The sequence below is a fragment of the Macrobrachium rosenbergii genome, chromosome 46 (genome assembly GCF_040412425.1).
Source record: "Macrobrachium rosenbergii isolate ZJJX-2024 chromosome 46, ASM4041242v1, whole genome shotgun sequence".
NCBI classification, from domain to species: Eukaryota; Metazoa; Arthropoda; class Malacostraca; order Decapoda; family Palaemonidae; genus Macrobrachium; species Macrobrachium rosenbergii.
Window position 1 is genome coordinate 16,782,483 of NC_089786.1, and position 19,845 is coordinate 16,802,327.

A 19,845-nucleotide genomic window follows, 5' to 3' on the forward strand; every position below is an offset into this window, starting at 1 on the left:
GACCTATTTTCTTATCACCTGCCTCTAACATCTTTTCTTTCACTTCTTACATCACTCCATCTATTAAGCCCCTCTCTTACACCAAACCAATTACTTTCCCGTTTGCTTCAATCATGAAAACTTTCAACAGCTCTCAAAAATTTATCCTTTACATCATGGATCCTCACGACCTTCTACAATGCCTCTTTTATTTGTATTATAAGTTTTCTCTAGGTCCATTTATTCCATGAGAAACTTTTTTCTTTTAATCTTCAAACTTCTGATAAAAGTGTTACATAACAAGTACTTGATTCACATACCGTCTCCCTGGTCTAAATCGCACTTTTCTCCCCATATCAGCGCTTCTGTCTTACTTTCTCAATCAAATTCTCAACTCGCACCTATTTCTTTCACTTTGTTCTTGACTACCCTGTCCATTCCCTGTTTGCCTGTACATGGTCTTTTCCTCTGCGAACAAATTTAGTAAGGAACAGACAAAAGTAGCCATGTGACAGCTGTGAAGTTAAGGGAAAATTTGGTTATATTCATCCACAAAATATATCTTTTGCAGAACTTTTTTGTCAGTTCCATCCCCTGCAAAGATAAAAATGCTAACACCATGCTGAGACTAATTAGTTGGTCGTATGCTATTCTGGCTTCCATCACCTTATTTTGAACCATTTCAACTAATATTTGACTCTTAACAACTGTTGCAAAACTCTAAGCACTGATTTTTGGGAGGAGTTTGCTTCCACATATCCTTGGCCCAATAGCTGGACATGGGAGCTCATGTGTAAGACAAAATATATCGCTTAGCTTTCAACACCTAGATATTAATGTAGCCCAACATTGCTTAAGTCACTGATTAGAAGACAACAGTTAATCATTCATGCTACAATATATTTTATTAAATTAAGGGTTAAATGCAAAATTGTCAAGAGCTGTCTCACCTGAAGCTGAGTGAGTGTGAACGATCTCGACCCGGATTCCTCATCAGTGTCACTGGCTGCGCGTGAGGAACTTTTTGTTAAATTCCAGACGGCATCGGCTTCCCACTTGTCGTAGAAACCTCCTTCCACAAGTCCCAGAGTTCTTTTGAAATTGGGAGCAAAGTCTTATTTACTATACTCTGAGACAACCATACTTTTAGGGGGGAAAATTTGGGTAATCTTCAAGGAAACAGACTCTGAGTAAATCAAACTTTGGCTTAGAAATTGACTGTAAATTTCAAGGATACCGATCTATAGTTTATCACACTTCACTTTGGATGTAAGGAAAGCTTCATGAAATAAGCCCCGGTATCGTTTCCCTTCAATCCAGTAAATGGGTACACTTTCATGACATATGCTAAAAGTATTATACAGTGCCTACCAGTTTTCTAATTTTTTTTAATTAACATACATATCCCAATTCTGTGTCTGTACAGAGTGGTTAACAGAAAAATATATCACTAAATAACAAAACGGGCAATTCAATATCAGGTTGTTAAATCCATGAAATGCACGTCTAAACTATGCAAACACGAGTGAGGAGACATCTTCAATATCTTTTTGGGTTAGCTTGTTAATCAGCAAAACTGGCAATTATCATACAACGCCTTTCTGTAACATATCTGTCTCTCACAGTATTATTTACCCAAGTATTTGTAGCCTCGCCACCAGCCTCTGAACTGATTAACAGGGTATTAACTTTCCATGACCAATCCATTTTTTGACAAATATCAGGGGTTGTTTCTGACAAACCGGTATCTCTCATTATAATTTTGTCAATCGTTTCCACTATTAAAGCTAAGTATATCTTAGTTTAACCAAACCACTGAGCTGATTAACAGCTCTCCTAGGGCTGGCCCGAGGGATTAGATTTATTTTACGTGGCTAAGAACCAACTGGTTACCTAGCAACGGGACCTACAGCTTATTGTGGAATCCGAACCACATTATGACGAGAAATGAATTTCTATCACCAGAAATAAATTCCTCTAATTCTTCACTGGCCGGTCGAAGAGTCGAACGCTGGGCAACAGCGTGCTAGCCGAGCGCTCTACCCGCCCCTCCAATGAAGACCTTCCACTATTAAAGATGTGTGCACTTACATGAACACAAAGACACCTGTTCCAAGATTCCTGTGCGTTGAATTTCTCAGCCGCGATGTAACTTGTCCCAAATTTGCCTGCCTGAAGTAAAATACTCCTCTGCTTCTGCTAATGTCCTAATAACCGTGATTTGTCCCCCAGCTGAGACCTGCTATACTGAAGATTTAATCGTTCTTCACATGAGTAACTGAATTCTTCCCGATATTAAAGGCGCTCTCAGTTTTTCTAATTTTCCTTGTCAGGTCGCTACTCACTACTTATTCCGAAGACAGAACTGTGGAAAATAGTTTCTAGACCATCTTGATAGTCAAGTGCCACAGTTATCTCTCCGACATTGATGAGACAGATTTAGTATTCCTTCAGATTCTAAGAGGCAGTTCCAAACGTGAATAAGCTCCTTGGATCAGTATATATGGTTAACTTCTAGAAGCAAGAGCTTCCTGCCATCATCTGTTTCCTGAATTCATTAATCTTCCTCTTTCTCTATAATACAGGCATGTTTTTTCATTGGAGAAATAAAATTCATTAACAATTTGTTTTCCTTGCAGTAAGCGAGATTTGTTAGGCAAATAGGCTTTTCTGAGTCATTTCAAAACAGATTTTATTCCAGTTTATGGTTTGAGTAAGCTCCTGATGAGTTTTTATAATAAAAAGGAAAACTTCTGCTTTTCTGAAAAACTCAAGCTGTACAAAAACATACTTGATAAATAAAATAAATATCCAGATGAAGAAAATAATAAAAAAAAAGACCGTGTGTTGAGATGAAAAAAATTCCCATTTTACTGAAAATATCTGAAAATATAATATTTACACAAAATCCTGCGTTGCCATGGCTATTAAGAAGAAAAAATACTCCTATTTCCCTGAAAATGTACAAAGCAGGTGCTCTAAAGCAAAAAAGTAAAACTTTAATGAAAATCATTTGGCTAGTTACCCTCTATATAAAGAAAAGAATACATTCACTACTAAACACCTTGCGGGCTGAGGCCTCTTAATGAGAACTTACAAATAAAGACAACAAAAAGAAAATACCTCACATTTTACTGAAAATCTGCAGGTAGGGTGCTCCTGGAGGAACTGGAAAGGCAGCTCCTTGGGGATAGAAGCACTGGTGACCGTAGTGGAACTTCCTTCCTCCAAATGTTTCTGCTAATATGATGAATTCAATGTCTGGGCATATGAACACAAACTTCTCCTGCAAAACCTGTGTTACCAGCATCGAGGAAAGAAGGAACTTATTAGAAATAACAGGAACTGCAGAATTTCCACAGAATGTAATGTATTTCAGAATTCCACATTAAATGAAGAAACAAATGAGAATATTACACCTAAAGCAATTAAAATTGACCCTTAGAAAATGGAAAATAGAAAAATCCCAGTACATTCCAGGAAAACAAGCAATGAGCTTACCACAATATAAAAAAACCTGACAAAGCAAAGGGATAAGACCAAGTGGGTAGAGAAAGCGTCTTACAATAATGATGCAATGTGGAAATGGGATGCATTGCAATGACGAAATTATAAAGGATAAGACCGCCTGAAGATGCTGTTAGAATATTGGAAAAGGTGCTCGAGAAAACGTTGCAGAAAAATTGTTAGAATTGTGACCTATTATTTTGTCTTCATGCCAAGTCAACAACAGAAGCAGTCCTAATTATGATGGAACTACAAGAAAAGTGCCACGCAAAAATGTAGAGTTTATACCACATACATGTGATTCTTGAGAAGGAATTTGACAACATAACATAAGGAATGGACAGGAGAGGGCCGAAAATCAATGTAAGTACAGCTAAACTTATGGCAACTGGGGAGGTGCCAAAGAGAAAAATACAGTCAGGAAACTGGCCACGTGTTGCTGTGAGACAAGTGTGGAAATAAACTTAGTATTGTGTACCAAATGTAAGAGATGATGTCACAATGAATACTTGGGGTCATAAAATATACAATGCGTAAGAAATTTTCCATGCCTAAAATGTATAAAAAGAGTAATGGAAAACAGGGAATTAGAGAATGATGCTGTGGTGGAGAAGAGATGGAACTATTATGTTAACTTGGGAGCCATTTGGATTACGAAGCAGAGGACTGGAAGAACAGTAAGGAAAAGAGTAGCTGCAGCCTGGATTAAGTGGAAAGAGATCGCTGGTGTACTAGTAAATAAAATGATCCCATTAGTAGAAACAGACGAGGAGTCAAAGCACGGGAAAAATATGAGAATCGTTGGAGGCTATATTGAGAGAATATGAAGATTCATAGCCAGAGTTTGGTGGGAAGACTGTCACGAACGAGGAGGTGGTAGAGAGATATGGAATCCAGCAAATGGAAATAGAAATCATGCAAAAAGGGGAAGGAGGAAGACATAGAACTGATCGTAGTTCTGGCAGAAAGTACACAAGGCTGAGCAGACTGGAGAGAATTCATTTTACGTTTAACCCCATTAAGATAAAAGTAGTTATTAAGGAAGTTGTGTGGTTAATATTCTGACTGAGAAAGTAAAACATTCGACACAAGTGTGGATGAGGGACAGAGGAATGTAGGGCTGGACAAAGAAAATGCTGTGAAAAGTTTGAGAGTTAAGGGGAAAAGCTATATGTGCCGTACATGGACGTCGCTTATGCCAGAGGTCATAGAGACAATGTGGAGAGTATTGAGGATATAAGGTGCAAAAAGTAATTTGCTGCGTAAATCGGCACCTGCATCTGTAATGTTCTTTCGCTAAACTTATGTAAACATATTATATCCCCAATAGCTGTTCTAAAAATGAAAACCATTGTACTTAACATATTCTAACAATAAGTGATGAAGTTATGGCACAAAAATGTGTACCGCAATAAAAATGAGTGTTGTGAACATTTGTTTCCTCGCAAGATTTGGAACATACCTTTTTGACACCTGTGAGGACATCCTCTAGAAAACTCTGCGATCGATCGTCATGGTTAAATAGATCCCAAATTTGCTTGTAGATGCCGTCTGTTGCTTCCTATAATAAAGATACACAGTATATATTAACATGTGCATCCTTGTCTAGCAGATGTCCCCACCCCTTCTCTCCACCGCCTAGTGAGAAGGGACTTTGCTCCAGACCTCGCAGGTAAATGATACCCCTGAAGTGCAGAGAACCTTAATCATTTTACTTACCTTGAAGATATATTCGTTGGTTGAATCTCTGATTACACCAACGGTGAAACCATCTTTAACCGCCTGTGGAATATCTTCTAATGAATCAATTGGCTTTTCATATGCTGGAATGGCCAATACAGCTGTCAGTGTTCCAGAATAGAGAGCTGGAATACCAAACAGTTTATCAGAAAGTTAGGTTGGTGATTTTTAGCTTAAATATTTTTCCACTGTAAAGTATTAATAAAAGTACATACGGTATATCATGTACAAATACACATACACATATTTAGTTACATACATACCTATATATATATATATATATATATATATATATATATATATATATATATATATATATATATATATATATATATATATATATATGTGTGTGTGTGTGTGTGTGTGTGTGTGTGTGTGTGTGTTTTTAAGAGGGAATATACCAGTGAAAACTGTAAGAGGTCAGGTAATTCATTCCAGCAACTAAAAATAAATCTATAATATATAGAGAAAATAGATAATTTTAATAATTAAAACTGAAAACAATAAAAAAATATGAACATAATACACTAATATAAAACAAAGGAACAAAAATCAACAAGCCACCAACGATACATACACACCGACTTTGGACCAGGTCATAGTTGAAAATTAAATTCTTGAGGCCATACAACCATCACTAGAATATGCATTAAATACAGCTTATAAGTTTTTTTACAGAATGTGTAATGAATACAGAATAAAAAGCACAAGTAAAGACAATAATGAACAACATAAACGTACACACACACAATATATATATATGTGTGTGTGTGTTTGTGTGTATGTGTAAATACATATGTACATGCGTACGTATATATACACATATATGCATATATATAATGTGTTTGAATATAACTTTTATCACTGGAATTAAAACGTTATAATATAAACAGAATATATGGACACGAGGAAAGTAAAGATGAGCATACAATGTAAAGCTACAAAGTGGATAACTGGTTTTGTTTACGACAGAAATTTTCGAAATTAAAATTTGCAATCGTTACGTTTACACAGGAAAAATAACATTTGAATCATTATTGGTATTTATTGTCAACAAATACCAATAATGATTCACTCACTTTGTAGCTTTACACTGTATGCACGTCTTTACTTTCCTCGTGTTCATACATTGTTTATATTATAACATTTTAATTCTCGTGATAAAAGTTATATTCACACAAGCACGCATACACACATTATATATATACGCACACACACATATATAAATGTACTTATGTATATACATATATACAGATATATATATATATATATATATATATATATATATATATATATATATATAGTATAATACATATATCTATATATATATATATATATATATATATATAATAAATATATATATATATATATATATATATATATATATATATATATATATATATATATACATATACAGTATAATACATATATCTATATATATATATATATATATATATATATATATATATATATATATATATATATATATATATATATATATATATATATATATATATATATATATATATATATATAATGTGTGTGTGCACGTTTATGTTGTTCATTATTGTCTTTACTCGTGCTTTTTATTATTCTGTATTCATTAAAATTTCTGTAAAAACTGTAAGCTGTATGTAATGCATATTCCAGTGATGGTTGAATAGCCTCAAGAATTTAATTTTCAACTAAGACCTGATCCAAAGTCAGGTGTGTATGCATCGTAGGTAGTTTGTTGGTTTTTGTTCCTTTGTTTTATATTAATGTATTATGTTCATAATTTGTTATTGTTTTCAGTTGTAATTATTAAAATGATCTATCTTTTTTAAGTTACTGGAATGTATTACTTAACCTCTAACAGTTTTCACTGATATATTCCCTCTTAAAACACACACACGTATATATAGGTATGTATGTATGTATGTATGTATGTAAGTATGTATGTGTGTATGTATGTGTATTTGTACATTATATACCGTACGTACTTTTATCAAGCCAACCGGGTTAGCAAGCTTACCTGCAGTAATCAGGCAGAACAGGTACCAACAACAGACCAATATTCTCAGAGACCAGTGCTCCACATAAAGGTCATTTCCCTGATTGACGATATTTCGAAACATGTTGAACGAATAGCTCTGAAGACTCAGTTTTCGATCATTAATCCCTCTGCTTCTATCAATTATTAGGGTTCCGACGTAAGCAATGGGTCCCATCATCAATGTTGCTATGATTAAATATATCCATACCTAAACAAAAGAATCAGAATGTTTGAACAATATCACTTGTCAAAAAGTTCATGAACTCATAAGATATCGCACATGAAGGTGGGTGGGTGGGTGGGTGGTCATGCACATACACAAAAGTCAACTAACTAACAACAGTAAACAGATGAACATACTGTCAATAAAATAAGTCCAAAAAAGTCTGGAGACTGTCTTTGTTTAAAGCACACACATACTGGGTCTGTTTCGTCCACTTCTGTAAGTTAGTATATACAGGTATTAAAACCGTTTTTTGTATACATGAAGAAAATACTATAACGTAAGACTCTTAGGCCAAATAGTAAGTGACTAGGCGAGACCCCGAGATCATATCTATACATCCTGATTAAAAGTCATGCTAAGTCAAGGTTATCTGAGATCATGTTGTATCTCACGAACGTGAAGTACAAGTATGCTGGATGGACTTTAACTGGGATAATGCTTCATTCTCAAGTATCAAATGTATAGTTTCAAAATTACGCTGTTCCTTCTAAGGTATAAACTTTGTTGGTCCAGTGGTATCTTGGATCATGCTGCATATCATGAACTTAACTTACTCAAGTCGAGACTCTCTGAGACTTTGATGTATCTCACAAATCTATACTATTATGGGTCAAGGTTACCTAATAATTATAAATCATGTTGGGTCGAGAAGTTGAAATAATCCTGTATATCATAAATGTAAACAATATTGAGATAAAGTTATCTGAAGCCATTTTTAATGGGCTTACCTCGGAAGTGAAGGGTGAAAGCACAGCCAGGGCTCTGTTTTTCAGTTTGGGAGACCTCGAGTAGACGCAGAGTGGCCCCAGCATATACGGGTACACATAATCGATGACCGTGTCTCTCTTGTCTGAAAGATGTCAACGTTACAGAAACTGTTGAGTGAATTCAGTGCTTGGCGGTTTCTAATATAAAAATATTAAAAGAATACATCAAAAAGGTTCTTGAAATGATTTCACAAACTGTCATGGAATGTCAACAGAGGATTATTACTGCTAGGAAATCAGAAATGTGTATTTTAATTATGGTAAAAGTAAACAAACACAAAGACTTCACCATCATAACAATTTCAGAATATTCAAGGTTTATCTTTAAAACTTAAAATTACTCCGAAAATATTCAACAACACCTTCATGAGTTCAAACAGTCGTGCAGGTACCAGTCGTGGATAAAAAGGGGTCGCAAAAGAACATTACAAATATGACTGATACCAGCAGCAAATCTAAGCAGCAATGAGCTATAATTACAGTATATAAGAATTGCTCATAGCGAACCATGTGATATGAAATGGACACTTAAAATGATGTTTGAAGGAATTCGTAAATAACTAGAAACGGAAAACACATTAACATGAATCAGAGAGAGAAAACACCGATGTGGAAGAATATGAAAAGTCATCAACTTGTGAAGTATGAAAAAGATAAACTGAAAAAATTATCTTCATAATTCAAATTGGTATTGAAAGAAAACTTGGGTTTTATCACTCAAGACTACAAAATCTCCCTAGCATATATGGTTAAAAATCCATATATTTCTTAAGCTTATGATGCCGGGAATGTAATGCCTGTTAACGGCAAGCTTCTCATTTGGGTAATTTAGTTGCTGTTAGTTGTAGTTCTTTTTGTTCTGGGGTGAAATTTATATAATTTGTAATGTTTCTCATTCAGTATTGTATTCTAATGCTGTTTCTCATTCTGTTAACATAATTCTAATGCTATTTCTATATATATATATATATATATATATATATATATATATATATATATATATATATATATATATATATATATATATATATAAATAACATTATATAGTTATGTTAATAGAAATGAGAAACAGCATTAGAGTACAATACCTGAATGAGAAACTACAATATCAATTTTACCCCAGAATAATAAGAACTACAACTAACAGCAACTATATAACCCCAATGAGAAGCATACCAATTAACATTCATTATATCACCGGTATGAGAAGGTTAAGAAATATCAATTTATCTTAATGGAATAAGAAACTTACCATTCACAGCAATTCCACCTAAAGCAATGTTGGCCTCCCTTCTTGCCACCATCCCAATCATCCCTGTCACTGTCCCGTCCGGTTGAGGGTAGCCGTAATTACCGTCTTCCGGTTGTACGGTCCGGAAACTGAAAATATTGGGATTCATAAATTAGGATGAGGTCATATCCTACAATATTTGAACGGCATATTTTCCAGGAAGACTTCCTGGATTCATTAGATGAGAAAAGTTACATAAAAGTGAGAAATGTCACGGGTGAGGGATATTTTATGAAGTACGGATAAAAGGCACCGCCTTTTAATATATGTGAAGATCGTAAATGAAATGGGAATATATATATATATATATATATATATATATATATATATATAATATATTATATATATATATATATATATATATATATATATATATATATATATATATATACATATATATATATATATATATATATATATATATATATATAAATGTGAAGCAAAGACACAAGTATTTTATCGTTTCGCGATAATTATACATTTTTAAGTTGCATTTTCGGGGCTGAAACCATTGGAATAATAACTTTATACGTCAAACACAATCATATATATTATATTGAAAACACTCAAGCGCATAAAGAATAACAAAAAAAATAATTTTAATAATTTTAATTAAACATTGCAACGCACACAAGAACCCACCCGAGTAGTGGGAGTAAAAGGAGACTGACAGTAAGTTTCAGATAGGAATGACAGCTCGTGTCTGTCAACAGCAAATTATGTAACGAACAATTATTTAAATGATAACTGGGCAGTCCAGATAATACAATGTTCAATTTAATTTTACTAATCTTACTGTTTATATTATCGTTCTGTGTTTGATTGTTTTCTATGTAGTATATATCATTGTATTTTACGTGTAAAGTTACATAATTATAGTGGTCCTCAAATGTTTCAAGCACTGAAAATGGGACGCGAAACGTCGGCTAATAATCTTACTTACGGATATGATGCCTGTTCCTTCGTTTCACCCTTTGTGTGGTACTGAGTAACGGCTCCTTTGTGAGATATATATATATATATATATATATATATATATATATATATATATATATATATATATATATACACATATATAATACATATATACATACATATATATATGTATATATATACATACACATATATAATACAGATATACATACATACATATATATATATATATATATATATATATATATATATATATATATATATATATATATATATATGTACATACACATACAGTACACTAATCTTTATGCTGCAGGTGCGACTTTCATTAAAGGGTTTTTCTTTCTTATGACATGGGAGTTGATCAAAGAAGTCGTGAAAAGCTTATAATATTTACCTGAAATTGAGAGTCTTTCCCATGGCCTCTACAAACAGAAAATCTGTCCCGGTGTTGACATTTACACCGACTTCAGGATGCAGGTCTGCCATTATCACGAAAGGAGGACTGTCAAGGGCTGAAACTACCATTTCTCTGCCGTTCATATCTGAATAAACTGACTCATAATCAGGCACCAGAAACTCATTTACTTTCGTGCTGGATCTGCTCTTCAGTTCTGCTGGAGTGACAAACCTAAGAGAGCGAAATTTGTATAAGTGAACATTACAGTGTAAGATGTGTTAATGAACACTTCACCGTTATACATTTTAACTGCTTGCGCTGTGTATCATTATTGCAGAGACATATCAGGATTCATCCTGGCATTTATACTAAGATTTTTTACTCTATATTATATTGAGTTTCTGCTCTGGAATTCATTCATCCTCTACCAAGGGAAATCTCAGTAAGCACAATTCGAATCTAGGGTTAGAGAATGCTTAGGAAATCTGTAGAAATCACATTTGTCATCGCTTACCGTACAATGCCTTTAACATCGGCACGAGAGGGTGAGATGGCCAGTTCTCCCCTGGAATCCTCGAGAAGAAGAGTGACCTGCGTTCCTTCAAAAATGAGACTTTCCAGTACATTCAGGAATTCCTTCTTGGCCTCTTGCTTATCTAGTATTAGGAGCCATGTGACGAAGTGGCTCTGGAGTCTGTTGTCCCGGATCTCGTGTTTAAGTAATAATAATAATAATAATAATAATAATAATAATAATAATAATAATAATAATAATAATAATAATAATAATAATAATAATAATCATCATACAGAAATAATTTTTTACTAAACATGCCTCAAGAAGGACGTTACAACAAAACAGCAACGACATCAACCATCATTATCAATAATAATACTAACACTTCATTAAACGTGCCTTCAAAAAGCCTCCTGATAATTACAGTAATGATAATAATACTTAATATATGTCAAATTATTGTTCTGCATAAACCAATTTCTTGTACCCCTCAGACTTAAGTTCTTTTGTATTAAATAAGTATTCTGTCACAATCATCCCTGTGGGGAAACTGTTAACGAAGCACGAGCAGCGCATGATTAAAATGATTTACTGGATTTCTCTAATTTCATGGGACAAAACAACTGAGTGACAAAATTATCAAGGGAAGGGAAGACAGCCTCAGCTGTCATTAAAGTCTGGAAAGATAAAAGTCGTTTTGTCGGCTTCCATCGAAAAAATTACAGTATTTACTGTTATTTTCATAATCCAACTGCCGACTCAATGACACACACACACACACACACTCACACACACACACACACACACACACACACATATATATATATATATATATATATATATATATATATATATATATATATATATATATATATATATATATATATATATATATATATATATGTTTGTCAGTATGTGTGCAGAATGAGTAAAAATTCTTACCATCCTAAAGACTTGCAGAACGGTGTTCCGTTGACAAAAGGACAAGAGAAGGGTGGTACCCATGGCAGGGTTCAGCAACAGGATCAGCGTTTCCACCGACATATGACTGCATTCAAACATCACCGAATTAATCCCCTCGTGGGAGAGGTCTCTGGTTAACTTGTTTACGATTCCTTTTGGATAAGTGTGGAAAATACAAGTGATTAGGCTTTTGACGAAGCAGAATAGATAATGCTGAAATTATAGGTGTTATATAAAAGCATAAGGAACCAAGGCAAGTCGTCGATCGCCCAGAGACCATAACACAATTTGTTGTATTCTAAATAGGAGCTTGTGATGGTCAGTTATCTTTTGAAGGTGGTTTCAGACACCAAGGTAAGGGTGCAACCCTAGCAAACTTAAGTGGGGAGTTTCAGACACCAAGATAAGGGTGCAACCCTTAGATACTTATTTGGGGAGTTTCAGAGACTAGATAAGGGTGCGATGCAACCCTAACCCACTTAAGTGGGGCGTTTTAGACACCAAGATAAGTGTGCAACCCTAACACACTTAAGTGGGGCGTTTCAGGCACCAAGATAAGGGTGCAACCCTAACATACTTAAGTATGGGGTTTCAGACGCCAGTTAAGGGTGCAACCCTAACATACTTAAGTGGGGAATTTCAGACACCAAGATAATGGTGCAACCCTAACACACTTAGGTGGGGATATTACACCTGACCTCCAACACTGATTTCATATCAAATACATTAACAAAAGTATATAACAGAACGATAAGCAAAGTAACAAACTTGCAACAGTTATTTCAGAAGACAAACAATTAAGAATGTTGTCCTATGAGCTATTTCTATGTACGCATCCTTCCATACTTTATCGAGTACTTTATTCAAACCAGGTACTCGGCGGACCTTTAAACTTACAGGCGTTTACAGCGCACAAAAATACATTTCATAAGAGAGTGTGATGACCTCACCTTTATCACTCGGATCAAGAAGAATTTGCAAGTGAAGACGATGTGCATCGGCCAGATTTTTTATGAGCGATGATAGTTCTTTTTCCAGGGTGTTACTGAAAACATAATTTTCACTATTATTGTCATTCATCATGTAAACGCGTTCAAATGGGACAAGTCAGGAAGTCCATAAACTTGCAAGACAATCGTGGAAAAAATAAAAAAGAGCAAAATATAAGCCATGAGAAGTAGAGGAAAACAGACGAAAATAATTAAGTTCTCCATACATACATACATACATACATACATACATACATACATACATACATACATACATACATACATTATCAAGCTAATATACAAATAAAAACAACTGTGAAATGACTAATATTTCCAAACAGAAAATTTCCCATTTATGATCATTTGAAACAAGTTCTAGCAATACAACACGAGTCAGCAACAACGAATGATGAAACTTCTGCGTAAATATTTTTATTTTCGAATTTCAAGTAGGAATCATTTTCAGGAATCTCAGTGAAATATATTTCGAAATACAACGTCATCACTGAGGAAGTTCCTGAATCAACAGTGATTCGTACACGTTAGGCTTTATGATCCCACAGACCATCAAACACAAGGGTCAACCGATCCTTTATTTTTCTTGCCATTCACTTTTAGGCTCAGGAATTCCCCACGTTCTTCGGCATTTGCCTAATCTTACTGACAGTCTCTTTTCGAGATGCCGATTTTTCGGCGCATTAACACACTAGAATTGGGATCCGAGCGTGATTGAGGCAGATTGCCCATATTATCCTTTAAACCATTAAAACAAACACAGGTACACGAGCATACACACGTGCATATACATACATACATACATACATATATATATATATATATATATATATATATATATATATATATATATATATATATATATATATATATATATATATATATATATAGAGAAGAGAGTAACAGAGAGAGAGAGAGAGAGAGAGAGAGAGAGAGAGAGAGAGAGAGAGAGAGAGAGAGAGAGAATAATCAGTGTCATATTAATTCACAGCGATGATTTAAAAAAAGACTTCACAAACTGCTGAATAAAACGAAAAAATATTTTGTTTACCTCTCATTATAGGCGAGATAAAGCTGTTCATCCAGCAACAAAGAAGCGTAGCTCACTTCTGTCTGGAAGAAAGCTGCTACCGCCAAGGCCGCTGGAATGAAGTCACACAAAGAGTTACCTGAACTATATAAAGGATGTCTGCATCTGGCAATCATCGCTGGGAAAATATTTCATTTTTTAGTGAACAACCACTTACAAAATGGGAAAAAATACTTTTGCTAATTTTGATTTTTTTTTCTGGGAAGAAATACTAAAATGGAACAGGTAAGTAATAAGAATTTACCTTTTGAAATTTAAAATTCATTCTAGTTTGGACCGACTTTCATAGTTTGGAACAATATTCATAGTTTTTAAACATTTCAAGAACAAATCAGAATGCTTTTATATTTTATAACCTAGCCAAAAATATTTTTTAATGAAAATCTCTAGGTAAACGACACTAGAATTTAAACGTTTGATAAACAGGGGAAGACCATTTTTAGACCTCGAACATATTATGAAGAAGTTATGCTTGCTTAAGAATAACATTTAAGGCTCTGTATCGACGTCTCCCAATTGAAAAATGCATAATTAAGCCTCAGATCAAGAATGGTTATTAATTCCCTGTCGAAAATTAGGTGAAGGGGGGACTGTAATCTCACTTCTGTTTGCCCATCAGTAATTTTGCACGGGTTGTGTTATTTGTAATGGAAAATCCTTTGAATGTGATTCTTTGTAAATTACGTACCTAAAACGCCACTGATGTGGTGATTCATCGCTTCTTTTTGTCTGTTCCTGAAACAGAAAATCACGATGAGAGTGACAAGGACAAGGGTCTCTGAAGTCATCTCACAGCTTCTTGTACATGACATCACTGAGTTGCACTTATGTAATCCAATCAAACAGAAAACTGTTTTTTTTAATGATGCAGGTTTCTGCCAGTTTTTTTTTATCTTCTTTCTTTCTTCATTTGAAAAATTAGTAAATACCCGATCAACGCACATTCACGCATCCATACAATTATATAAGAATTTTTCTCTTAAATACCTCTTACCCAACTGGTTATTTTGGGTGAAGTTACAAGCTCCATATCCTAGTCTACTTCAATTACGATCTATGGCAGTCGACTGACTGCCAAATGCCTCGTTACTGTTCAGGTTATCAGAGACACAGTGGTTTCACAAACAGACAGACAGACAGGCACAGACACGTATATATATATATATATATATATATATATATATATATATATATATATATATATAAATATATACATATACTGTATTATACAATATATATATATATATATATATATATATATATATATATATATATATATATATATATATATACACACATATATGCCTGTCAGTCATACTGTAATTAACAATTGCCTTTCAGGAAAAAACGGAAAAAATCATAACTGCTGAGTGGGTTAGTTTGATTTTATTTTCTAGATTTCAACAGCATTTACATCCAGTACTTTAGAAGATAGCAAGTATGGCCAACTGGTCTATTTTTTTCTTATTTCTACCACAACAACAGTATCTACATTATTTACTTAGATAGATTTGTTTGTCTATCTTGATATAAAAAACATAAACCAGGACCACTTTTAAATGAAACTATATATTCATATATATATATTATATATATTTATATATTATATATATATATTTATGTATATATACATATATATACAGTATATATATATATATATATATATATATATATATATATATATATATATATATATATATATATATATATATATATGTCTATATTATATACACATACAAATTCGTACACATATATATCCGAGTGGTGTTACATGTACCTATAACATTTAGGTCTATATCTATACCTACAGACATGATAACTGTATGAACCTAGACTTGGATATAAATAAAAAAATGTATATGGATATTTGCTCGGTCTTGGTAATTTATGCATGAACATACAAAGCAATTTCTCCAGATTTATATTAAAGTGATAAAACACTAAATTTTTTCTGAAGACGATTTTAACACATCATTCCGTAAATTCAAACAAAATATTTTAACTAATAATCATTAGTATTTTCAAAGAATAATACGGCAACATAAGTTTTTATTAGTTTTAAAATTATATTCAATTGAGTGTTCCTTACAGAAATTGAACAAGGGAAGTTGGTTTTACACAGAGCTTCTCGATAATAAAACAACCGATCAAATGCGCGAATAATTTTAAAAAGATCATTATACCAACAAAATAAATAAGGTAAATGTATCCACACATAAACAGTTGTTCAGAAAAGTAGAATAAGATTAAGGCAACGATGCACGGCATTTCAAAGAAACATTACAGTTTACACGTACAGTAAGCAACACTGAACAAACACCACATACTTAGCACTTTGAGTCTAGGTCAAATAGTCTGGGTTCTTAAGTTCAAGTCCAAAAATCCACACCATGGCTCTTATCCACATCCGCACTTATCCATCGCTTGCGGGCAGCTATTGTTCAAGGGACCGTGCTGACATAAGGCCTAAGGCTTAATCTATACTGTTCCAGCCAACGCTGGGAAAGATAGGTCAAGTACAACGAAATTAACAGCTTCTTAGGAGCAACATCGAAGTAACGACCTAGAATTTATAAAAACAATTGACGCTTCACAGATGTTACTCTAATTTATGGACAAAACATAAGCTACATCATGTTTCCTCAGAGTCGCCAAGCGGTGTCACACGGCGAGGTTTTCTGCATTTTTTCCAGCACGCTGGCAGCAAATTTTTTGGAGGTAAGTTTTGGCAGAAAAATCCCAGAATATACCGGAAAGCGTGCTTTTGCGAAACCGACCTTCAAAATTAGAAATAATGATAGGAAGAGCCTGGGAAATGCGACCTCATCGCTTCTCTTAGACGCTCTTGGAAGAGGGCATTGAGATAATGGTGATAATATAGTGAATGGGAAACATTGTCGGGGTAGAGAATTTTGGCTTGATCGAAGCGCTGTTCCTGCTCCTGAGGAAGGTACGGCTGAAGGCGTTTCTGCCTGTCGCTAATGCTTTTCTCACGCTGCCACCGGCGAATCCATCGATAGACGGTGGTGGTGCTGTAACCACATTTGATGGAGATGTCCCTGACGGGGACGCCGTTTTCCCTCAGGTGGATCATGCGCCTGCGGGCTTCCAGTTTCTGGAGCTTCCGACTGCGCTGGCCAGACGCCATGGGTTGACCTGGATAAAGATGAAAGATTTCTCTCAAATTTCTTGGTGTCCCTCGAGAATGATGACATGTTTCTTATGAAGCGCTTGATTTGATGAGGGTGAAACACCTTCTAAAGCCCCACATTTTTATTTGACAGTTCAAGTCTGCTTGTGCTTATGATCTTTTATCTTCGGTATCGCTTGGAGTTTAGAATTGTTTCCATCCAAAAACTTAATATATATATATATATATATATATATATATATATATATATATATATATATATATATATATACATATATATATATATACATATATACATATATATATATTCATATATACATATATATATATATATATATATATATATATATATATATATATATATATATAAATATATATATATATATATAAGCCCTATATATATATATCAAGTAATAAGTTCCTGACAGTACGAATACTCTTAAAATCCTTCTGATCATTGGGAAATCTCATCTGACACATACCCATAACAAGCCAAAGGATTCATCATTTGTGTCGGATGTTTTGAAATTTTTATTTATATTTTCAGGAAAAAAAAAGGATTTAATAACTTAATGCTTGGACCATAAACTGATAACAGACTTATTAACATGATGATAAAAACATATTGAAATGATTACCAGTATACCTTTAACTTATCAATTAATCAAATTATAACAAGCAATATTATGAAAGATATGTGCCACATAATTAAACCACTGCTGTATAACTATCATATTTGGTAAGTTCTTAATTTATTTGTGACCTTTGCCTTCTTTTTTTTTTAATTAGAATAGTAGGCTATAAACAGAAATCCATTTTTAAAGCTACCAGGTCAGTTACATTTAAAATTCACGGCTTAAATTACATATTCCAACCTAACCCAACTAAAATTTGCACATACCCTTATCACATATTGTGTTGTATAAGACTATTCTTCAGGAAGGAGGTTAAACCTGAAATATCGATGAATGAGTCGAAATTTAACTGACTAAATTTAGAAAACACAACAAGTAGATTTAATCAGTAAACGGTTTTCATTTTTGTGCATCCTATGCATTGTCTTCGATACCGTACCGTCACTGCAAACATTCCCTTCATTCTTTGATTATGGAATCAAAGCTGGTTTATACTATTTTTTTGTCTTAGTTTATACATATAAACTAGTTTCAACGTCTTAGAATTTAGGGCTCCAAAGCACTTGTCCCAACCGAGAGGTATAAACTAGTGTAAAATAAATTGTTGGAATGTTGCCCCAATTAATGACAAATAATGAGGGTCATCCGTAAATATTAGAAATGTATCTCAGTGGCCTCGGTAACAGAAGGTTATCATTGTTAAAGGATGTATATGTATTCATACCAGTCATGTAACTCCAAGACGGATAATTGTGTTATTATAGTATGCATATCCTATAGATATATATATATATATATATATATATATATAAAATATATATATATATATATATATGTATATATATATATATATAGGATATATATATATATATATATATATATATATATTCATATATATATATATACATATATATACATATATATATAAAACACATATACATATATCATACGCAAGCCCTGCAACCTACATACAAATATGAATGCAAGGATATTCATTAAATTAATTTTTTTTTGACGAACGTCCGTTTCCTTACAGGAGTTGGCTCCAGAGGATATTAATGTTCAGATTTTCAGTAATTCCTAACCCCATTCCGCCCTCTAAACTTGATGCAACCCACCTCAGACAATTAACTACCATTCATGAAATTCAAAGCTTGTAAAAGAGACCTGATGGATTTTTCAGGAAATAAACCTAAAAGTGTTATCCTAATGGGATTAAACTCTGGTCTTTCACCCGGGCGAGGTTGCCAACCACAGAGCTGAGGGGGCTGTGTGCGTGTGTGTGTGTGCGCGTGCGCGCGACATTCCCGACACCCACAATGACTTCCTAATTTCTCTATTTCTTGAAGTTTTCGATATATATATATATATATATATATATATATATATATATATATATATATATATATATATATATATATATATATATATATATAATAATAGACTATACACCCGGTTTTGCATATTATTATTATTAATAATATATAAATATTATTATTATTATTATTATTATCACTGCTGATATTATTTTAGTATTGCTTTTGCTGAACGACGTGTTCAGGATAAAAAAAAAAACTGTGGCAGTAATCCTTCCTACAAGAAGATTA

At 33.4% G+C, this 19,845-nt stretch overlaps 1 protein-coding gene across 1 annotated transcript; it reads right to left on the bottom strand.

Moving 5' to 3' along the window:
- Nucleotides 1-721: 721 nt before the first annotated feature.
- On the bottom strand, nt 722-17,600 carry LOC136830373 (glutamate receptor ionotropic, delta-1-like). Its single transcript, XM_067089908.1, has 14 exons — nt 17,275-17,600; nt 15,141-15,187; nt 14,414-14,504; nt 13,309-13,403; nt 12,338-12,510; nt 11,393-11,586; nt 10,876-11,109; nt 9,507-9,634; nt 8,216-8,337; nt 7,241-7,469; nt 5,206-5,351; nt 4,949-5,047; nt 3,108-3,274; nt 722-1,071 (listed from the first exon to the last, which is right to left on the bottom strand). The coding sequence occupies exons 1-14, from the start codon at nt 17,598-17,600 to the stop codon at nt 867-869; spliced, it is 2,256 nt and encodes a 751-aa protein (XP_066946009.1). The 3' UTR covers nt 722-866.
- Between the last annotated feature and the right edge of the window lie 2,245 nt (nt 17,601-19,845).